Source organism: Leptodactylus fuscus, chromosome 9 (genome assembly GCF_031893055.1).
Source record: "Leptodactylus fuscus isolate aLepFus1 chromosome 9, aLepFus1.hap2, whole genome shotgun sequence".
NCBI classification, from domain to species: domain Eukaryota; kingdom Metazoa; phylum Chordata; class Amphibia; order Anura; family Leptodactylidae; genus Leptodactylus; species Leptodactylus fuscus.
The window spans coordinates 20,214,451-20,239,423 of record NC_134273.1 but is presented as its reverse complement, the minus strand read 5'-3'; the positions used below and the strand labels follow the sequence as shown (position 1 = coordinate 20,239,423).

The window sequence follows — 24,973 nt, the reverse complement described above, 5'->3', positions numbered from 1 at the left end:
GGATAATAAATCTCTCGAGTTTTGCTACTCACAGAACAAAGGTCCGTTTTACAGCCCCGCAATTTGCTTATTATGATCAGATTCCACAACTGTCCCAATTCATTGTGATCATTATTTATGTCTGTTTTAGAATGATCCCTTAAGAATCCACTTATTAAAGGGATATTACAGCAATATGTTTTTGATGACCTTTCCTTAAAGGAGTTGTCCCAAGAATTAAACTGACAAGGACCTTTTGTGTACTCCACATTCAACTTGACCGCTGCCAAACTGAATGTGGGCCGGACTAGGTGGGACTTTAATGGGTGCGCCGGAGATAACCAAGTGCAGAGAGTCATCATGGTAGTATGAATATCGCCTTAGCATGTGGTGGAAAAACATTCACGTTCGCGACTTGAGGACCCCCAGTCTTGTGATCATTGGTGGTCCCATCAACCCAATTACCACTGATCAGTCACTCCTGGGGGTAGGTGATAAGTTTCAGTCTTGGGTTAACCCCTCGAAGACCTCATTCACACCCATACAGTGACTTCACACACACTCCGAGCCATAGAGGTAATATCTAGGTCTACAGAAGTGATAGGTTTTCACCAAACATTTATAGGAATTTGGCTTATGACAAACCTTCCTCAAAAGGAGAAGGACTTCCTAGTCGGGAAGGTCCTAAAAGGGTCCAAGGCCACTGGCTTCCCCTTATCAACCAGACATCTCCATGGGCCCCATTGGGGAGCCTTATGGCCACACAAATTCTACCTTGGCCAACAGCAATAAGCACACATGAAATGTAAAAACACAGTGACACTGTAACCTGCAACTGATGGGACAAATGAATAGAATTAGAAGGATTCTTTACTGAAACTTGGAATAGAATGAAAAACCTAGTTAAGATTTGATACATCTGAGAACTGGTCAACTAACAATCTTTCACCACCGGCCTTCAGCCACATAGGACACAGGGCAACGCACCAGAACTTCTACCACTACCTGATCCCTGCCATCCACTCGCTTGGCTGCTGTATGACGTTACACACTTCTGCCCTCTTGGACTCCACTACGAGCTCCTTGCGTTGACGAGGATTCTCTGAGCTTTTTGATACTCTGTACAACTGGGGTTTTTCCATCTTAGCTCCATGCCCTTTGGACTCCCATACTAGACCCACCTTTTGTGTCAGTAAGACCAATGCCCTCTAGGGTTAGTTACACGGATTACAATACCAACAGCAATAAGTTGGTGACTGTCTCACCACCATTATGGTCAGTCTCAACAAACCCATCCATCGCAAGTGTGAAGATGTTTAAGATAAACAGCAGAAGGCGATCACCTAATTTTAGTAGCCACAGCCATTTTCCCTGCAGCGACCACTGCAGGCAAAATGAAGAATTACATGACAACCATTCAATGAATGGAGTCCATATCATATATGAATAACTTGAGTCTACCAGAACAGGAAACGCTCTTCCAGATGGGTTCTCCATTTTGGGGTAATAGAGGACACACCCAGTTGAGTCCTCCCCTTCTATTAAACCCAGGTGACCTAATAGACCATAGGAACAAGGATTGTTTACGGGATACCACCCCTATGATGTCGGAATTATTGGAGCTTCATCATTTTGACTATTCTTGGGTTTATTTTGCACATATTTATGATATAAGATGGGCAATAGCTGTTTTATATTGTGTGTTTCATATGGGAGCCCATGTAAGATTTTTGTATTGGGGACCAGGAGCTATAGATTTTCGCAGTTACTCCCTCCTATTCATGGTCACGTTGGATGGTCACTGGCAAAGCAATTGATTTCGATACCCTACCTTGGCTCTTTGACCCTGTGTGTAAATTTCACTTCTTGACTTGCAGTCTTGTCATCTAGTGCTGACATGTATAATTCATGCTTTATAATATGGTGGTATTGTCCTACGTCAATAACTTATTGATCCCTGGTGGTGTTGGGTCTTCATGGTGACTAACAATTGACTATAGAGTGCTGGTGTGAGGTAGAGGACGGTGTACGCAGCAGATGCTGGATGCTTCCTGGGAGGATGGGGTTGCTGCAGAAGCCCAGGACTCAAATTACTAAAGAGATGCCTATCAGCTTCTTCATGTTTTATGAGAAGCGCATTCCCTGTAGTCATGTTTTCCAGCTATTGTCCAACACATCGTGGTGTAGAACCTATGGAATCTGCTGAGGCTCTTGCACCATATACATTTATTATATTCTATGGGTTTCTATGATATGTATTTTATCAGCTTCGACATGCAATCCAAAAAGTCATAAAACTGCCAGAATTGCATTGATAAATATTCCACATGATGCTTCATTAGGGTTGAGCCGATCTTGACTTTTCAGAATCGATTTTGAAATCTGATTTCCGATCATTTTTCATTCGAACCCGATCTCGATCCCAATTCCGATCCTAATGCAAGTCAATGGGAATTTTTTACTAATCGGAGATCGGATTTTAAAACCAATCCTATTCACTATACAGCATGGAATCTAACAATTGAACGCTTTGTTAGAATCCACACTGTGTAGTGATTTTTTTTAAATCACTAAGTAGCCAGAGGAATTTTTTTTAAACCTCTGGCTACTTAGTTCCCCCTGGTGTCCACTTACCTGCAGAGATGGCTGCTCCGGTGCCCGGTGTTCTCGTTCTTCTTCGCCTCGCTGCCCCCTGCATCCCAGGTTAGGAGAGTGTGGGCAGGTACTGGGAGGGGAGACGTCACGTTTCCCCGCCCTGTACCCGCCCACACTCTCTTAAGCCACAAGCGCCGCCTTCTTCCTAGCTCTTTAACACTAACCTGGGAGGCGGGGGCAGCGAGGCGAAGAAGAACGAAAACACCGGGCACCGGACCAGCCATCTCTGCAGGTAAGTAGCTATTAGAGATGTTAGCTAGTCTCCCATTAGAATGAATGGACACAGCTGGTGCACGGGGTTAAGGCTGTGTGCCGGATGCTTCCATTCATTCCTATGGAACTGCAGCGAGCGTTCGCACTGAGTATACACTCCGCTCAGTGTGAAGGCTTTTCCCACAATGCTTAGCCAGTAGCAAAGCATTGTCGGAAATAATCACCGATCTCGATCCCACTTAAAAAGATCGTGTTCGGAATTCCGATCGCGATCGTGAAATTTTCTCGATCGCCGATTGGAATCCGAACTTTTGCAAACACGATCGCTCAACCCTATGCTTCATACAACATGGAGGTGACCATTGTCCATCTTTTTATCTCCAACAGGCATGTTAGAAGACATCATTGGTAGGGATCTATGATCTGGGGCCAAGGAATCAATGTCCTCACCTCAAGAGAACTTGCTTCTGGCTCCACCAAGTGCTGTAGCTCAAGGTCCATGATGGTATCAGGTCACACAAAGTTGTGGAAAAGTTGCCATGACTGAAACACAGAAGGTAGAAGTGTAAGAACTTCCTAAATATTTCCCACTCCTTTTGTGGCCATTCTTGTCTTTCACTCAAGAAATTGCAACAAAATCTGCAACAAAAAAACATGGGGCCTCAGCCTTACACATATTTTAAGGTTTCTGATCCACACACAGTGAAAAGAGTTTTCAGCAGTTGCACAGTATTGATGAAGATGGTTTGAAAGGCAAATGTTTGTACATGGATTCCCACGTTTAGCCGTGGGAGGAATTTGCATCGGTTTCTAACCATCTAACGTCCCTTGTCATGCAACTTTAATGCAATTAGAAAACAACGTTTTGTTACCAAAAGCAGCGCCACTCTCATCTACAGGCGATTGCTGGTATTGCAACTCATCCTTATTTAAATTAATGGAATTGAGCCTTAGAGAAATACACAGCCTGGACCCCAGAGGAGGGTAAAAGAGTGAATCTCTGTAACATCCATTGACCCCCTATAGCCACCGTGTCTTTCTGATATTCATGTACTTACACGGCACCTACTCACAATGTTATATAACATGGTAATATGGACGGTCAGTGTACGTGTGACCTGATGAAATCAACTTATTATTATCCTGATATCCATTTTCTAAGCTAAGTCTATCTGGGGCCCTCATATCTTCCAGATTTTAAAAACAATTTTTTGGGGGGTTCAAAAATTGTGATTTTTTTTTTGATCCCTCACACAACATACTGCATGGCTTGTGTATTCCAGAGCATTGTCTATATACTGTACTTCTACCACACCTTTTCTGTTACAGAGTGTAATACAAATTCTATCATCTAGGCTCACAAGCCATGACCACCAATGACCCACCCCCATGACTTTGTGGGATACAGTTTGGTTTAAATATGTATTATCTAAGAAATATATAAATATAATTCAAAGGACAATGGGTTGTAGAACTACTGTCACCAAATCAAAAGGCAATTGGCCAAAGTTCCAAATTCCATTGCCCAATAACTATTCTAAACCTATTTTTTTGTATTATTGTAATTGGCCGGACAACCCTTTTACCCCTGTGTTTTCTAAAGAATTTTTACAATATTGTCAAGATCGTGCAGGTCAAGGGCAATTGTAAGATGGCTGCATATAATTGTACTACCAACTTTCTTGATAAGGATTGGGTAGTTGGATTTCCTTTTGTTCTTGGAGAGAAGGTGCAGAGACGTCTACTGGCCGAGTGTGCATGCATAGCTCCCAACCGTCCTGCATTCCGCAGGACATTGCCGGTTTTAAACTTCTATCCTGCAGTCCTGTACGGCTTACAGCATGTCCCGCTATGTCCCTGAAGGCTTTTGCTTATTAACAATCTTTCCCCCGACCACCACCCGCTCTTATAACAGATAATAAGGTTATAACTGGGATAAGAATGGGGGTAAGGACCTGTGTGACATCAGACGGTCCCGTGACTAGGTAGGTGTGTCTTAGTATCCCGTGCAAGTAAGAAATGGAGAGACATGGGGTTCAAGGTCTCCTGTGTGTGTGTGGGAGAAATTTGGGGTTCAGGGTGTACTGTGGAGTACAGAGTGTACTGTGAGGGGATGTGAGGTGCAAGGTTGAATGTAGGGGGAGAGATTTGGGGTGTAGGGGATACTGAGGGGAGAGAGGTGTTGGGTGCATGGGTGTATTGTGGGGGGGTGAAATGTGGGGTGCAGTGTGTACTGTGTGTGGGAGATGTGGGTGCATGGGTGCACTATGAGTAGAGAGATGTGGGGTGCAGAGTGTACCCAACGAGATACGGGTGGGAATAGGCGGATTCAATTTAGAAGTGGGTGGAGCTAAATTTGCCATGGCCCGCCCACATTTTATCTCACTTTCTGCCCTTTAATAGTTGGGAGATATGTACATGTGTATGAGGAGATTGGGTGAGATAGCTGTCAAGCAATTGTGCATGTGTATGCTCCGGTATGTCTTATGGGCTTAATCTGAATATTAAAATGAGTCCTAAAGTCCCTTTTTTTTACGTGCCCAGCCCCCATCCTGTTCCAAAGTTTCTCATGCTCTCCAGATGGAATAGTGTTTGTTATCTCAGCTATGACAGCGCAGTCTTCTCTGCAGCATTCCCTCTCTATGGCGTGCACAGTCCCTGGAGACTTACTTGTTCCTTTATATGGACACAGCACACACTGACTTTTAACTTTTTTTTTTTTTAAATTTACTTTATTTGAAAATTTTTTGAACTTTATAAACAACCAACAAAAGAATTTTTTCAACACAAAGTTTATTACTTACAAGCGCAGTTATAACAATAAAGTAAAGGCATCTATCAGCTGTACATAGATACTCGCTGGGCCGACCCCAATGTCTTCAGTGTAAGCAGGCAGATATGGGAATGACAGGCTTTTCTCTTTTTCTTCCTCTTTGGTTGGTTCCTTTAGTTGCTAGAAACTTATATACAGTACTGGGGTCCCCCTGCTCAGGACCAATGTCTTTGCCACAGTGGGGAGAGCAGCTACAAAGAGAGTCTCTGGCACCGGAGGACCTGTCCTATCCAGCTATTCGATTTCAATGGGAACAGTGTAAAACTTAATTTTCCCTTGTGGTGGCGCTATAAGAAATATGAACACTTACCTCCAGGTTCCTTCACAGTTTACAGCTGATCCTTGTGGTCCCAGCAGGGGGCGCTCTCTTATCAGCCATTCTCAAAGGGCCCTTTTATAAATAGAGATTGATTCAAGGGAAGAAATGGATACGAAATAGCAACTTAGCTTATCAATGTCCAGGGGGTTCTGTCATACTTTGTTAGAAAGTCCAATTTAAATATTGGTTATCTATCAATCTATCTATCTATCTATCTATCTATCTATCTATCTATCTATCTCCTATCTATCTAATCATATCTACCTACTCTACCTACCTACTGTATCTACTCTATCTATCTGCCTACCATATCTAATCTATCATCTATCTATCTACTTTATCAAATGTATCCTTCTGCTTTATATTGGTCTATTCTATGTCTGTCTCATAGCTATCTATGTATAATTCTATCTGTCTAAATGGAAAAATACCCACTGTGTGCACATATATTACTGATCTATCTATCTATGTATCTATGTATCTATGTATCTATCTATCTATCTATCTATCTATCTATCTATCTATCTATCTATCTCCTATCTATCTATCTATCTATCTATCTATTTATCTCCTATCTATATATCTCCTATCTATCTATCTATCTATCTATCTATCTATCTATCTATCTCCTATCTATCTATCTATCTATCTATCTATCTATCTATCTATCTATCTATCTTTCTATCTATCTATCTATCTATCTATCTATCTATCTATCTATCTATCTCCTATCTATATATCTCCTATCTATCTATCTATCTATCTATCTATTTATCTATCTCGCATCTATCTATCTATCTATCTATCTATCTATCTATCTATCATTTTTATCTATCTATCTCGCATCTATCTATCCCCTATCATCTATCTATCTATCTATCTATCTATCTATCTATCTATCTATCTATCTATCTATCTATCACTTTTATCTATCTATCTATCTATCTATCTATCTATCTATCTATCTATCTCGCATCTATCTATCATCTATCTATCTATCTATCTATCTATCTATCTATTATCTATCTATCTATCTATCTATCTATCTATCTATCATCTATCTATCACTTCTATCTATCTATGTATCCCATATCTATCAATCAATAAATCTATCTATCTATCTATCTATCTATCTATCTATCTATCTATCTATCTGACGCTAAGAACAGAGAACAGAGCTAAGACATGAGGGCAGTCCAGGATAGAAGTGAAAATAAGAGATGATGGCAAGAAGGTGACAGTGACAAGTGATGAAGCAACAGATGGGAGGGGAGGGCGTAGAAAGGGGAGAGGAGCAGAATGGGGAGGGGGATTGAGGAGCGGAGCAGATGAGAGGCACAGTATGGACTAGGGAGGGCAGGAGGTGGAGAGTTCCAAGGGAGTTCTCTTATTCCCAGAGAAACAGGAAGTGTCTTACCTGTGAACATGTACAGGGACTGATTCAGTGACAAGGTGGAAAGAGTGACAGAGAGGAGGCGCTGCGGGGGGAGGACGAGGAACAGGAGCCGGGGGCTTTCATTAATTCCAGCACATCACTCCATCCCTGCGCTGTTACCAACATGCCTCTAGGACTGAGAGGGAAGAAGAAAAACAAGGCTAAGGATGTCGCCTCCAAGTTAGTGGAAAGTGAGGAAGTCGAATATCGGACAGCTGGGAGCAGCGCAGCCAAAGAGACTGCCAATACCAACGGAGCGGCCGGGCTACCGCCTCCCCCGGTGAGCCTGCGCCCCAAACTTATATTCCACACCCAACTGGCACATGGCAGCCCCACCGGCAGGATCGAGGGGTTCACTAACGTTAAGGAATTGTACGCCAAGATTGCCGAAGCTTTCCAGATCAACCCAGAAGAGGTAAGATAATAAGCAGGTACCATCCTGTACTGGGGACATCATAGGTTAACCTGCTCGATACTATCTAAGAGAGTTACCCCAGCGGGACTCGGAGTAAAGGTCACTAGCGAGTCACATTACTGCGAAGCCTCACCCTTGTTCAGTCTTATACTGCAAATTTACTGGGCGCCCCAGTGGGAATCTGCGGGATCTTGAGCCCTAAATACTGTTTGGATCGTGGGTTTTGATCAATGACTCTGCTCTGTAATATTTACCAGGGTCTTTTTTGGATGGGTGTATGCCCAGGGGGCGCCAACAAGCTATGGGGCCGGGTATTTAGACACAAGACTATTGTACGGTAGCAAACTATAAATTTGCCCTGGGTGAAAGAATGTCTCACTTGGGTGAATATGGTCATGTATGGGTGAGTGTATTAGCTTTAGTTCATAGGGTCAGTAAGGGTCCCAGTGGTCGGACACTAAGGAGATATTAATATCCCTTTAATTAATCCCTTTACTTGTGACACCAAGGAAAAGTATGCGGCTTGCGACTATAAGTTTACTCGACATCTGTACTTACTGACAACGAATGAGAATGTTTTTGTCTATACCCACAGGGCTCATGGTATAAAACCGTATTACGGTTATATATAACCCAGTGAACCATAATACCGCACCCATTGACGCGGCTTTATTGACTCTGACGGTAATAAATCGTGGCATATTCCATTAGATACACTTGTGTTTAGCTATAGGGGTCACAGTGGGTGAATTTAGCATCGGGCCCAGAAGCCAGAGAGTTCATAGGTCACTCTCAACACACGAGGGCTGGATAAATTTGTTTGACCTCCTTTCTGATTTCTTTCTGTGCATTGTAAATGTATTCCCCCTGCCCACTGGTGCACTGGAGTGAGAAGATTTCTAATACACAGCCTTCCACTGACAGAAAGGAGAAAATAAAAACTTTTACAGCAATTGCTCAGCAGTATATAGTTAAGGAGGGATTCGGTAGGAAAAAAAGAGGGTATTATTACTAAGTGGGGGGCACCGACTGGGTATAGGAATGATGGGAAGCTTTTGTGCACAGACGTGTTGTGAACAAGTCTCTATGGCAGTTTGCTAAAATGTACGGATGGGTCGTAGTTGACGGTTGTGTGGAGGTTGCAGAGGGGGCAACTGAACCTTTACACCAGGGCCCGCAAGTTTTTATTGACGCCCCTGACTGGGTGCCATGTTATAAGGCTCGTCTTTGTATGAAATCCTGGGCATACAGCGGTACGTATAGTGTGACATGTTTTATCAGACGCCATTGTATGACATTTTACGAATCATGGGGTAAAAGATTGAACCTTAAGTACGGCCACACCTTCCCCAAGCACACAGGCCAGTGGCCAAAAATACATACTATGGACTACTGAAGTTATATCGGTTTCTAGGAAAGCTGGGTGTGAAATATTGATTGCTTTCCTAGAACGTGTCATCAGATTTGATCTCTTATCAAACCCTCAGAAAATTGAGCAGATCGTGGCTCGGTGGCCATAGGCAATGGCCCAATTTTCCCAGTTTTAGTAAATCTCTTGCTTTAAGAGCGACGTATCGTGTATTGCTCCCTACTGGAGGAATTTGTGACTACCGGGATTTACAGGCCTGAGGGTAATGGAGGATACTTTCCTGTGAGATCGCTTTGTATTTCCATTATATGACATTTTATGGGAGTGTATGCTGCACAACATTTGCAGGTAAATTCCAGTCATAGGGTGCAGCCTGGTATTAGCACCTGAAGGGACAAGTAGCGATAGGGTGGAGCTGCGAGAGGGGAGGGGGAGCTTTAAAGTGAAAGATATCACCGGATATATGGCATTGGTAAACACTTTGCTAAAATTGGTTTTGTAAGGAAAATAACCCTTAAAAGGTATAATAAAATGTTAATCTGACTTTTCCTAAATTTACTTTCTGCGTATAAATATATATATATATATATATATATATATATATATTTCTTTAATGGTTGCCATGAGCGCTGCTTGCTGTTTACATACAGCAGCGAGAAATCTGTCTTGGATACAAAGGTGTGAACACTGCTCTGACAACTGTAAAGCTGGGGTCACATCTAGCAAGCTTACAACTTAATTTCCATCAGTGTGTTTTCGTGAAAGCTGAAATCAGGTTTTTTTTTTTAGCAATACCCAGTGGCGTAACTACAGCGGAGGCAGCTGCCACAGGGCCCGGGCCATTAGGGGGCCCGGTGACAGCCGCTACCGCTGCGTTGTTTTTTTTTTTTTTAATAGGCCGTTACAGGCCCTATTTACTTACCGATCCTGGCTGGGCCGGGATCGGCAAGTGACACCGCGGGCCCCACAAATACTATCATTATACTCGGGGGTCGTTGCAGACCCCCGAGTATAATGATTGGTGGACCGGGAGAGGTAAGAAACATAAAAAACACTGTTACTTACCTCTCCACGATCCTGCCAGGCCTCCTTCCTAGTTGTCTGACGTCTCTGAGGTCACTTGAACCCGGCCTGCTTCCCGGGTTATGTAACGTCCGACGTCATAGAAGAAGGACGGCAGCGGAGAAGACAGCGTAGGAGCCGGGGGACAGGTAAGAAACAGTAATTTTTTATGTTTTTATTCCCCTGGGTCTCCGATTATTATACTCTGGGGTCTCAAAAGACCCCAGAGTATAATAATTGTTTATGGGTGTCCACTATGGGCTATAATACTGTGTGCAGGGGCCACTATGGGGGATAATGCTGTGTGCAGGGGCCACTAAGGGACATAATACTGTGTGCAGGGCTTACTAAGGGACATAATAGAGTGTGGAGGAGGGGGTCGGTCGAGGTCTTCGGCGTTGGTTGAGGAGGGGGGGGCCCATGTCAAAAGTTCGCCACGGGGCCCGCCATTCCTAGTTACGCCACTGGCAATACCCCTGCAAAATTTGCTGCAGACCCATCACAGCTTACAACCTTTGTAAAAGTTTAAAGGGGTTGTGTTCTGGGACTTTAACTTACTTCCTCCAGGCATATGTTTAAGCTGGAACTGGGATTTCTGGGTTGGATCCGACCCCGGTTACGTGGTCAGAACCAGGCCCCATTTCCTGGGTAGTTCCGCCCATGCTATGGGGGTTGGCTTTACGATAGGGGGAAGGGGAGCAACCTTGGGCATTGGTTCTGATCATGTGACCTGGGGTCGGAACTAGCCCGGAACCCACATGTACACATGCCCTTATAATTGTATGCTAAATTAAAGCCCATGGACGGTGGCATCTAGGGAAACATTGATAGTGGTTGTGTAACCATAGAGTGTATACAATAGTATCCCTTTAACAAATCCTGCAGGTGCGCGCAGGTGAGAAGCTTTACTTGTAGCAACAGACGTTCAAGAAGTGATGTCACCTGTTTGAGGACATCTGCCAGGTGACAGGACATTGTAGTCTGCTCAGCGGGCATTGTTCTCTGCAGGTTCACACGGAGCATCGAACACACAGCATGAAAGCTAATACTGGAAAGAGATTAAAGAGCAATTTCAGCCACAAGTGGTATTAAAGAGGACCTGTCACCGTTTCCCACCCTATAAAAAAAAACATAGAGGAATGTTCTATGGAGGACTTAAATTTACATGACTGGATCTGGCAGATTCTTCATTATGGGGTTTCGTCCTGGTACCGACCCCTGGGTCACGTGATCGGAACCTCTCCAACCGCCGGGTCACTCTGCCCTCTCCCTCCTTTCCTGATCTCACAGGTAACTTACAGCAAGGGGAGTTTAAGTCCCAAAACAACCACTTTAAGTGCATTTTACCATTGAGGCTGGCGAAAGATTGATTGCACATCTGAATTTTTGGATGGACCTTATAGATACGACTAGGACCATTAGGAACCTACACCTTGAAACTTGGGCAATTGCAGGTGTTTTGTTTTTTTTTTGGAAGAGAACAGAGCACATTTTTTTGAGGAGACTACCTAAGACCAGCGAGACACTGAGTAACCCCATTGAGAACCATCTCCAAGCCTCAGCTCCAGCCCAGTGGTATATGAGATTGTATCTCCATTCTATTTGAGGATTGTTCTGCTTTGTTGAACACTTTAGTAAAACCATGACTTCTTTGCACCGTTTTACAAGGGTCTTCTGAATCCCTAATTCTGCACCAATATCAAGGGCACCCCAACCACCATCACTACATGGTTGCTCTGGAAGAGCTGTTACTGCCAAAATCCACATTTAGAGGACCCCTTTTCACCATTGCACCAGTCTTGGGCCATTGGTGGTCTAGTGGAGCCCACTCCAGCCAGTGTGAGCCCAAACATGGCCAACTGCTATATCTATCCTCCCTACATTCCTCCATGGGTTGCTGCATGGGGCACTGAATGGCTAGCATGGTCATATAATTGAAAGTGATGATTTTTGGGCATTTTTGCAGAAGATCCATCGCACATGTCACTGATCCTAGTTCCACTTGACATGTGCAATCTGTTTCTTCATATGGGGCAAGTATTCAGTTCATTGTCTTTGTCTTGTGTAATAGTTTGGTTAAGGATGTGGCATGTTGGATCTCTTTGTACCCTTCAACACCTGTGGTCGATGCTCCACATGACCCATCTGTTACGCCCTGGCAAGACCAGAAGGAAACCCCAGAAACCAATCTCATGACATAGTGGAAAAGTGGCCTTAAAATAACTGCATAATCCTAATTAACACAGTCAATACGTTAATTATTCTGGCAATGATCCCAGATCCTTCCCGTAGTTTATGATTAAGATTCATCCACATACACTACACCGTTGTACGTGATAATTCATGCACGTCTTCTGGAGTGATCTGTAAATAAATTACGTCACAAGTGGTTTGGTTCCTCTATAATATTAGAATAGAGGAGTTACCATTGCTATAAATATAATAAACCTGTTTTACGTTGCAGATTAGTCAGTCTAGTAATGCAGGCTCCATAATACTAAGTACTAGAATAAGATCAATATGAAGCTCGCCATACACTAGAGACTTTGGATGGCTGAGCAAGTCAACTTTAACAATTCTCTACTGACCATTGGCATGTTTTTGTGACGTGATGAGTGTGACAAATGACGAATGGTGGCACCCGACATGTTGGGCTCCATTTTTGAAAAGTTGTTTATGCCGAAACCTTGATCAGATCACGGCAGAGATTGATATGTCATGGATGCCACACGGTGGCTCAGTGGTTAGCACTGCAACCTTGCAGCGCTGGAGACCTGGTGTTCACAATCCCGCCAAGGGCAAAAAACCATCTGCAAGGAGTTTGTATGTTCTCCCGTGTTTGCATGGATTGCCATTCCAAAGACATACTGATAGGGGAAAAAAATGTACATTGTGAGCTCTATGTGGGGCTTACAATCTACATTAAAAAAAAAAGAGATTGATACGTCATTTCAATCCAGGGGAACAATCCCGACTCCTACCGTATTATTCAAATTCTCATTGTAGCTTATGGCATTGTGGTCCAAGGCAACAGCCTACAGAATACAACCATCTGAAACCCTTACATTTTGCTCACGGAGTAACCCAGACCGGAAAATCTGGTCCATACATCAGCCAGATGTCCTTGTCCAGTCCTGGTCAGGTCTCGAGATGGGACAACGTACATCACATCACAGTGTATGAATCTGGGAGTCCCTGCCGCCTCGTAGATCTACTGTCCCATACTGTATATAATGCAGACAGTATGGCTGGCAAAGATTCCCAGCGTTGTAGATGACTAGGATGCAAGGGGTCCCATCTTTTGACTAGGTTCAGACCGGGAAATCCGGATAAGGTAGGAGTGGATTTTCCGGTCTAGATTGCCCCAAGCGCATGGGGCTTTAAAAAGATTGTCCAGTAATAAACACTTATCTCCATTATAACCCTGTAATCTTGAGTTATAGAGTTAAAAATGCCACACCCGGAAAACAGGTATATGTGGAATTAGGTTCATTGTCCATTTTAGTAGGTTTTACTTCTAAGACTGCCCAGTGTAGAGGGTACACTGCCTATGGTTAGCCAACTCCTCACATCAGATGACTGCGCTGCACTTGGCTATCTATCTCTGCCAGTTCCATAGACTTTGAATGGACCATTGGCATGCTTGCACGCCTACTGCTCCACTCAAAGAGGGAGACATAGGAGCCCTGTTATCTTGACCAGTGGGGGTCCTAATTGGACTCCCAGTAAGCCACTCCCATGAACAAGTAAAAAGAGTTAATCTGGGACAACCCCAACTGGAATCATTTCTGACAACTGTCCTTTATGAGGGCCTGGCCGCTGCTACATCATAAGATAATGTAGGGTAATAGGATAAGGTGACACATTTCCTATATGCAACTTTTTATGTTATGTTCTGAGTGTTCTGCGGCTTTATTGTTAGTTTATAGTTATTGTTAAAATTAACTTTCCGTCCCCATAAAAATGGAGAAAGTTCCCAAGTGTTGTAAAGCAATAAATGTATAAATGGCGAGTAAAGTTCCGCCATAGGGAGTCCGGAGATGATGGTAAATCTCTGGCTGCTTGGTTTATGCTCTCTATGATCTGTCGGTGCAATAAAACTACTATATTTAGCATGAAGGATATATCCCCAAAATAGTATGACCCCTTAGTATGACTTCTGGCCCTTTTTTCTTGTGGTAGCGATGCCTACAAATGGTCTCCACCCAAGCTCGAATAGCCAAGGTGAATCCACATAACCCATTCCTACACATCAAACTCACAGGGGTCGAGAAAAGTGAGACATAGGGAGCTGTTTATAAGAAAATTTCCCACTAATAAAAAGGTTATCAGTGCGGAACTTCTGCTTCCATTATACCTATAGGGAATCACCCGGCGTTTCCGTAGGTATAATTGACATGCTGCGATTTCCAAAACTGCAATGGTTTTGGAGATCACAGTGTGTCCGCTGCCCATATTTTTTCCGCAAAGTGACTATAAAATTTTGCCTGAAAACAATAAAAGCTGCTTTTTCCGAAAATGTGGGGCCTGAGCTTAAAGGGATTCTACCATTAAAATTGCTCACATGTAGGAATAGCCTTAAGAAATTCTATTCTTCTTCTACCTTTAGATGTCTTATCCTCACCGCTGTTCTGTAGAAATCCTGCTTACACAGTAAGTAAGCGGCAAATTTCTTGTGGCCAGTGGGCATGCGCAGTCAGCTCTGCCCGAGGCCTAGAAGTTTGACCCCCAGCGCCGGAAGAAGGGAGGCCGTTGCTGAAGAAGATGGGGCGGCGCTGGAGAGTTCTCTCGCAGCATTGGGAACGTCCCCAGTGCTGTTTGAGCACTGAGGACCGCCCCCAGTGCTGCGAGAGAACTAATTTACATACCAACGAAAACCGGGATTTCTACGGAACGGCGACGCGGAGAAGACATCTAAAGGTAGGAGAAGAATAGCCTTTCTTAACCTGTCAAATATCCCTATATATCTCCGTACAAATTATTTGCTTTTCTTACAAATTGTGACTATTTAGACTTTATACAAATTTTGGTTCTTGTATTGCTGTTGACTTCCCCCATAGATTTACATCTGCTTTGACTTTATTCAGAGAGACGTCCTCCAGTCTCACAATAATCCCCCGGTAGTAAAGTGTGCGGTGTAGTTTCTCTTGCTGGGAACTGGATTGCTCTGAGTTGCTGTAGATCAGGGGTCACTGACTAGGAACATAAGCGTCATCTCCCTACGGCAAACTATATTGGGCGGAGTATATAGTCCTGCAAAATCTTTCAGATTCTGGAAACTCAGATTGAGTAGAAGAAGCCATATTATCTGTAGTGTAGAGAGATCTGTAGATGAGTAAATGGAAGAGAAATTAACAATCAGTATCTATCTATCTATCTATCTATCTATCTGTCTGTCTGTCTGTCTGTCTATCTATCTATCCATGTATCATCTATCTATCTATCTATCTATCTATCTATCTATCTATCTATCTATCCATCCATCCATGTATTATCTATCTATCTATCTATCTATCTATCTATCTATCTATCTATCATTGGTTGTACTGTATATGTTATACTTACACTCAATGATCCCTGCTGGTCCGGGTTTGATAATACCTAGGTCCCCGCTGGTCCATGGTCCTTGTGCCTTGGCACACACAGAATACCTGTCCATGCCTGTGACTGAGCAGCAATTCCTGGTATTTCCTGCAAGAGGCCTGGCAGGGGACTGGTGAGGCTGAGGATTTATTTTCCTATACCATACCTATCATAACTTTTACAGATTTTTTTTGCCCCACAAAACCCCTTTCATTCTCTTGTATTGTTCCTGAATTACAGCTTGTTTTATACTCCAGAGCTGTATTCGTAATTCTACAGGTTGTTGCTGTAAATGCTTGATGGACTTGTGACAAGACACATTGTACGTCTAATAATCCAGAATTTTTGATAATCTGGCAATTGTTACCAATAGGGGACTACAATATAATTTGGATTTTGCTAATGATTTACCCATCAAATATTTTCATATTATATATTACGGTAATTTATTTTGGATTTCCTTACTCTACAGAATTCATTACATTCAGTATATCATTGTATACTTTTCTATGACTATCTGATACTGGTACATATCAGGTCCTATTGACATAAAGGAATTTTACTGATTATTTAGCATTCTGTATGGGGTTTCTGGGACTTTTCAATTGACCTATCCTTAGGGGGAGGTCATCAATTGAAGATCCCGGGGGTCTGACACCCGGGACCTGTGCGGATCAGCTGATTGAAGTGGTACTTCTACTTGATAGGTCATGTGACGTCTCCTTCATTGGTCACACAGCCTGAACGCGACTCTGTCCCATTCAAGTGAATGGGGTGATACTGTATCACTATACAAATGGACGGCGATGTGCTTGGTAAGTACCAAACATCTGATCGCTCTGACCTATCCTAAGGATAGGTCATCTATTATTTAGCTTGAAAAACCCCTTTATTATTAAGACCCCCTCTATCCACATGCGTATAGACATCATAGCGTGGGTCCCCCACTCAGTCTTCCCCTCTACAAGCCAAAATGGATGACCAATGATTTCCATGGCCAACATGTAGTACCACTTTTTACCTATAGTGGCCTCTCCAACCTAAACTGGTGGGTGTATTTTCAAGGTCTTGTAGTTAATGTCATTGATTGTATTAGCTCTAAGGGGGACAATTTATTAGGTCCGACCATGATTACTAAAATTAACCAATCCCTCTCTCTCATCCCCCTTTGCCATGATGACTAATCCGTTCTCAATGTGTACAATTTGCCTTGATAGCAAACTTATATCACAACGTATGGGAGAAATTTACATGAATCTTTATGATGAGCGTGCACAGACAAGCCGGCTGCAGAATTCACGCTGCTTATACGTAGAGTAATTGCTAGGGGGACATTGCCTTTTATAGCTACTAGTTTAGTGTTTTCCTTTTTCTCTGGGTTGCATAACAAGCCTTTGCAAAATCTAAGAGAAAATTGCAGAAAATTGGTCATCTGGTGTGACACTCCCCTGTAAATTGTAGAGTGCGTTTTACAAGAACAAGAAATTGTCAGTGTTTCCTCGGCCCAAGGATAATTACTGATTCAGAGAGACTACCGTAAACCCTGGCTGCTTCTTAAAGAGAGTCGACCATCACCAAAATTGCTTCTAAACCACTTACAGTCCTATGAAAAAGTTTGGGCACCCCTATTAATCTTAATCATTTTTAGTTCTAAATATTTTGGTATTTGCAACAGCCATTTCAGTTTGATATATCTAATAACTGATGGACACAGTAATATTTCAGGATTGAAATGAGGTTTATTGTACTAACAGAAAATGTGCAATATGCATTAAACCAAAATTTGACCGGTGCAAAAGTATGGGCACCTCAACAGAAAAGTGAGATTAATATTTAGTAGATCCTCCTTTTGCAAAGATAACAGCCTCTAGTCGCTTCCTGTAGCTTTTAATCAGTTCCTGGATCCTGGATAAAGGTATTTTGGACAAACAATTCAAGTTCAGTTAAGTTAGATGGTCGCCGAGCATGGACATCCCTCTTCAAATCATCCCACAGATGTTCAATGATATTCAGGTCTGGGGACTGGGATGACCATTCCAGAACATTGTAATTGTTCCTCTGCATGAATGCCTGAGGATTTGGAGCGGTGTTTTGGATCATTGTCTTGCTGAAATATCCATCCCCGGCGTAACTTCAACTTTGTCACTGATTCTTGAACATTATTCTCAAGAATCTGCTGATACTGAGTGGAATCCATGCGACTCTCAACTTTAACAAGATTCCCGATGCCGGCATTGGCCACACAGCCCCAAAGCATGATGGAACCTCCACCAAATTTTACAGTGGGTAGCATGTGTTTTTCTTGGAATGCTGTTTCTTTTTGGACGCCATGCATAACGCCTTTTTTTATAACCAAACAACTCAATTTTTGTTTCCAAAATGAAGCTGCCTTGTCCAAATGTGCTTTTTCATACCTCAGGCAACTCTATTTGTGGCGTACGTGCAGAAACGGCTTCTTTCTCATCACTCTCCCATACAGCTTCTATTTGTGCAAAGTGCGCTGTATAGTTGACCGATGCACAGTGACACCATCTGCAACAAGATGATGCTGCAGCTCTTTGGAGGTGGTCTGTGGATTGTCCTTGACTGTTCTCACCATTCTTCTTCTCTGCCTTTCTGATATTTTTCTTGGCCTGCCACTTCTGGGCTTAACAAGAACTGTCCCTGTGGTCTTCCATTTCCTTACTATGTTCCTCACAGTGGAAACTGACAGGTTAAATCTCTGAGACAACGTTTTGTATCCTTCCCCTGAACAACTATGTTGAACAATCTTTGTTTTCAGATCATTTGAGAGCGGGCTGCCCATGTTCGGCGACCATCAAACTTAACTGAACTTGAATTGTTTTGTAGAAAGAAATGGTTCAAAATACCTTCATCCAGGATCCAGGAACTGATTAAAAGCTACAGGAAGCGACTAGAGGCTGTCATCTTTGCAAAAGGAGGATGTACTAAATATTAATGTCACTTTTCTGTTGAGGTGCCCATATTTTTGCACCGGTCAAATTTTGGTTTAATGCATATTGCGCATTTTCTGTTAGTACAATAAACCTCATTTCAATCCTGAAATATTACTGTGTCCATCAGTTATTAGATATATCAAACTGAAATGGCTGTTGCAAACACCAAAATATTTAGAACTAAAAATCATTAAGATTAATAGGGGTGCCCAAACTTTTTCATAGGACTGTATATGCTGTTGTAGGGGCAGGTAGTGACATAGTGAGGATAGCGGTTTTGTTGGAAAGTGTAGTCATACTGCCGAGAAAATCACCTTGCAATGCATATGTCATGTTTGTAGTGCACCCGGCCCATTTTCATCTCTGGTCACCGCTCAGTACCAACCTGTAACATATAGGATGACAGGTCCCAATGTGGAGTGACCACAGCTGAAAACGTGTGGTCCGGCTGAAGCAGTCACGCCATGGATACATTGAACCGCTCACACATGTGTATTAAATCCTTCTTATCTGTCTGTCTATGGAGGAGATTGGGATATTCTCCCAAACCAGTTGTTAAAGGAACCACGGTGCCAATCTGGATCCCTCCATAAGCCACATCATGCCATAGTTTCACCTGTATCTTACATCCAACATTTCATTTCAATGGTGAAGCAGGAAGACATCAGCCATCAACTCTGCGCCATCATTCACCCTGTGACCCCTGCCGTCTGGTGCAAGCAGTTGCAATACAGCGATATTGCTGCACGAGCTGCGCTGAGTCACAGAGGACACAGAGACCAATGGACAGCGCCTTTATTTGAGGGAACAGGGTTAGACAAGAGTTCTGTTTTAGATTTTGGTCACTATATCTACCTGGGGGACAATAAGAGGGCATAATACTGTATAAGAAGGGCTAAGGGTGCATTATACTGTGTGGGATAATAAGGGGGCATCATACTGTGTGTGGGGCAGTAATGGGCACAACACTGCCTGGGAGATACTAAGGGGACATCATCATTTGTGGAGGGACTAAGTGGGCCTTACATGTATGGTGGCAATAAGGTAGCATAATATTGTGTGGGGGCACTAAGGGGGCATTATTGTGTGTAGGGGTACTAAGTGGGCATTATACTGTATGGGTGCAATAAGGCGGCATTGTACTGAATGAGAACACTAAGGGGGCATTATACCATGAGGTGTGTTGGGCAAGGCTGAAAGACTATATGGAGGTATGAGGCCGGGGCCCCACAGGCCGGAAACGCCGTGATTTGCCCGCGGTAGAAACGTCATGGGAAAAATCGTGGCGTTCATGCAAATCCCATGCCCACTTTGCGTTTCAAACCGCAACACGGACATGCTGCGATTTCCAAAACCGGTGCAGTTTTGGAAATTGCAGTATGTCAATTATATCTACGGAAATACTGGCGGCTTTCCCATAGATATAATGGTAACAGAAAGTCCGCGGAGGAAAGCTTCATGAACTTTCTGTTCAAAGCTCTGCGGTAAGAACCTTGATTCGTTCCCGCGCCGGATTGTCCCGTGGGGCCTTAGCCTTAATAGGGCATCATATCACGTGGGGGCCCTAAGGGAGGATTATTACCTTGAGAGAACACTAAGGAGGCATGATAACAGTGTGTGGGGTCACTAATGGGACATTGTTACTGTATGTTACCTGAGGAAGGACGCTATCTATGGGGTCACAGGGGGACCAGGTGGAATAGGGTTGTACAAAGGGGACTGGGCGTTGTTATAAATTTGAATCCCACCCCTGTCTAATGTAGAAAAATGGAGATCAACCACAATATAATCATTTTTCACCCTGTGGTTTGACACCTGAAAGTAACCAGGTGTTAAAAGATGGACAATTACTTTAAGTTATAGAAAGCAAAGACACAATATGAGGACTGGAGTAGAAATGGCGGCCCTTTCACATACAGTAGTCCTAGTCACATACCTACCCCATGTGTCACCAAATTCATTCGGGGTTTTCCTGTAAGCCATAGTTGTAACTTGCACGCGGTTGCGAAATATAAGACGCCTTCTTTGTCAATATGACAATTCAAGGAAACAAATTATAAAAATATTACCTTCATATACAGGAAATAAAGCTGCTTACAACACGCTTCACACCCATATATAATCACAAGGATGATCAAGCGAGCCAGACCTGATATTGTCAACATAAATTTTTCTCCAGTTCTACATTGCACCCGATATGTAACTATAGGGGGTGCAGGGGGTGTAGTATTACCCAGACCCTGGTGCCTGACCTGTCTGTCTAATATGAAGATACCAGTATTATAAAAGGACATTGTAGGTGGGGGCATGGATACAGATTTTGCACTAATGGAGACATCACCAGGATCCAGTCTACAGGGGCAGTATTGTGGTACTTAGTGTTGGTATATACTGTCTACCAATAAGTATTTGGACACCCAGTAAAGTTCAGCGGAGGTGGAGTTATGGTCTGGGGGTGTTTCTCCTGGTATGGACTTGGACCCTTGGTCCCAATGCATGTTAAGCTCAACACCGACGCCAGTATGATTCCTACAATATGGCGGTGCTATAGGTCGGACCAATGTTACTTCCAGGATGACAATGCCAGCTGTCATGTAGCGAGGTCTACCATGGCTTGGGACAGTGATAATCATGTTAAGGGACTGTGCTGGCCTGCCCAGAGCCCAGACTTGAACCCTATCGAGCACCTCTGGGCAAGTTGGATCGCTGAACTAAGGGGTGCAGCAGCAAACCAAAATCAGTGAAAGAACTTACCTGTCTTCTCCAAGCCGAATGGAATAAAATACCACTAGCCGTCATCCAAGGACTTGTGGAAAGCCACGGAGGGTTGAGGCTGTAATTGCCGCTCGGACCACAAGTGTCCAAATACTTATTGGTAGACAGTGTAAAACCACCACCTATATTATAGTTAAGTAAGTATACTGTAAACCAATGACATACAATGCAGTGAAATTTGTCGTATAATTTGTGTAACATTTACCCAGGTACTAAAAATCCCCTTCCGTATAATCACTCCAGTGTTTTCTTTGCAAATATCAGAATGGTTGGCACCATGACAAATGCCAGGTTTTACAATGCCTGTAGTCAACTTCTTTATATGTAGGACATAGTTCTCTATTTTAAGGTTAAGCTGTGCCTTTGCTTACATTGTCCCAACACATTCTGCAGGGGTTACAGTATATAGTAGGCAAACATAAACTCTACCCGGGTCATAAATACCAGAGGAGCCGGCACAGGAGGTGCTATAGGACCCAGCAGCCGAGAGGGCCAAAGTCTAGTCTTGAGTGTCAGAGGTGAGAGGCAATGAACTGTTACCAGACGAAAGTAAAATATTTAAAGAGTATGGAGCGACAAAGAGAAAAGATGTAGACGATGGAGTAACAACAAAACCTGCAGATTATGGAGAAGTAGCAACAAACAGGGTCGGACTGGGGTGCCTAGGGCCCACCAGTGGGATTATTTCCAGGGGCCCACCCTACTGCCATATGTAATATCGCCCGTCCAGTTTTTGCCATTATACACGTTTAAAGTGCATTTTCACGCACAATACAGTGTGCAAAACAGCTATGGCTACACTACTACTTCCTTCATGCAACCAAAGATCGCAGTGTCCCTTTGGGACTCTTTCACATTAGTGAATAGAGTCGCATTGGGTCCCTCAGGTTGCAATGTGACTCCATTCACTAACATGAGTGAAAGAATCACAGGGCGACATCTTTGGTTGTATGACAAAAGTTATAGTGTAGCCATAGCCTTATGCTAGGTTCACAACAGCGGCAAGCTCTCCGTCATACAGGTCCACAATGGGACCAGAATGACGGAGAGGTGGACTATCAAAATGGCGGTTACACACAGACAGTGGCAGACCTCATTAACATAATGAAGTCTGCCAGGTGTCAGCCATTTTCAGGCAGATAAGGGTATGTTCACACATCAGTATGCCATCCGTCCGTTTGAATTCAGTTTGACACTTCAAAACGGACTGAGGCACATGCTGATTGTATACTGATAGCAAACGCTCTCCGACCCTAGAGGACAGATAAGGGGATTAAAAGTAGCAATTGTAACCAGAGTAGAGATCAGTATGTGTATCAGTCCGTTTTGAAGTGTCAAACTGAATTCAAACGGACGGATGGCATACTGATGTGTGAACATACCCTAAGTCCTCAGCGTTTCTGAAACTTGGATATTGTTATGCTGGAGCTCTAGAAAAGGGCACCAGCATAACAATAGAGTGGGACATCATCTATGGGGTGGGTGGACTACAACTCTCAACAGTTCCAGGGCATCTGGAGCTGCTGGGAGTTGTAGTAATTGAAAGATTTGGGGGCATCTTTCGATTGTCCACCTCAGACAGCGGGGGGATTGGGGGTGCTAGCAGTACCATTACAATAAATCACAACATTACAATAAATACAATGCAGTCATATTTTGTGCAGTAATACTCACAGGAGACGTCTTCCCACATTTCCCGTCTCTTCCCTTTGGACCGCCATGACCACTTCTTCCAGCTGTGACTTGACTCTGTAAAGTTTGAAACACAGACATCTTTGACTCCTCACTTCTCCACACATCCACACCATATATATATATATATATATATATATATATACAGTAATATATATATATATATATATATATACAGTAATATATATATATATATATATATATCACAACAGCCCCTGCAGCCTATATTATGCCCCACGGTGGCACAATAGACTGTGGGGCATAATAGAGGTTGCAGGGGGGCCACTGTAGGGCATAATAGAGGTTACAGGGGCCACAGTGGACCTTTCAAGCTCTATTATGCCCCACAGTTGCACACCCATGAACTATTATTATACTCGGTGGTCTTTTCAGACCCTGAGTATAATAATCGGAGCCCCAGGAGAGGTGAGAGAACATAATAAACACTGTTACTCACCTCTCCGGGATCTGATGTTACTTCTAGCAGGCTTCGGGCCTATATGGTAATGTGTCAGACGTCACGTGGTCTGGGATATTACCATATACGCCCAAAGCCTGAGCTAGCAGTAACATATAGGCCCAAAGCCTGTGGTAGCAGTAACAGCCTGTTACCATACAGGCCCAAAGCCTGTGCTCGCAGTAACAGGCTATTGCTACTACCACAGGCTTCGGGCCTATATGTTACTGCTAGAACAGGCTTCGGGCCTATATGGTAATATTCCAGACCACGTGACGTCTGGGCATTAACATATAGCCCCGAAGCCAGCTAGGAGTAACACCGGATCCCGGAGAGGTGAGTAACACTGTTTATTATGTTCCCTCACCTCCCCTGGGGCCCCGATTATTATACTCGGGGGTCTGAAAAGACCCCTGAGTATAATATTAGCGGCAGTGGGATCGCGGCCTGGCCCGGGCCTATTCACTACCGCCCGCCGCGGCCTAAAGTACAAGGGGAAGCGGGGGCGGCAGTGAGCAGGTCCGGGTTGGTAAATAGGCCGCTGCCTGCTGGTAGATACTCCAGCAGGCAGCAGCCTATAATAAAACAAAAAAAAAAAGTTATTATACTTACCGTCCGACCGCGCTCTGCTGCTCCCGCTGCTGACGCATCCTCTTCTGTCAGACATCTGTGTATCAGCGTAGGCGGCGTGATGACGCCACCTACGCTGATACGTAGATGGCTGAACAAGCGCAAGGAGATCAGTAGCTCTCCTTGCGCTGGTTCTTAGGATTAGGGGAGGCGCCCTAAGCGCCTCCCCTAATCCTTCTCTGACATGGGCAGGGGCCCGATTGAAATCATTTTAGCATAGGCAGGGGCCCGATCGGGCCCCTGCCTATGCTAAAATGATTAGCAGTATAGTCCGGGCCCGGGGGCCCACCGGGGGATCCCCCGGTGCTCCGGCGGGCCAGTCCGACCCTGGCAACAAACCATATAGACTACTAGCCTCTGCCCGTGACTTCGTCTGCGTGTTGTTGGCGTTGATGATCTGCTTATATTCAGCAAATTGCTGCTGTCGATGGTTTGCCTGCTCTGGCATTTTGGCAGCTCTTCAGCTGTACTGATGTTGAACTTGTTCCTCGCACCATACCTGTGATTGTTTCGGCATCTTAGCAGCTCGCTGGGACGCCATATAATAAGCGTGTTGTTGGCGTTGATGATCCGCCTGCTCCGGCGTTTCCACAGCTGGG

General features: G+C 43.8%; 1 protein-coding gene across 1 annotated transcript in view; it reads left to right on the top strand.

Annotated features, from left to right (window-relative positions):
- The first annotated feature begins 7,357 nt into the window (after nt 1–7,357).
- Nucleotides 7,358–24,973, top strand: part of GIPC2 (GIPC PDZ domain containing family member 2) — a 66,395-nt gene continuing 48,779 nt past the window's right edge. Inside the window, exon 1 of the mRNA XM_075287064.1 lies at nt 7,358–7,849. Coding sequence (XP_075143165.1) covers nt 7,559–7,849 — 291 coding nt within the window. The 5' untranslated portion in view covers nt 7,358–7,558. The remainder of the gene's footprint in view (nt 7,850–24,973) is intronic.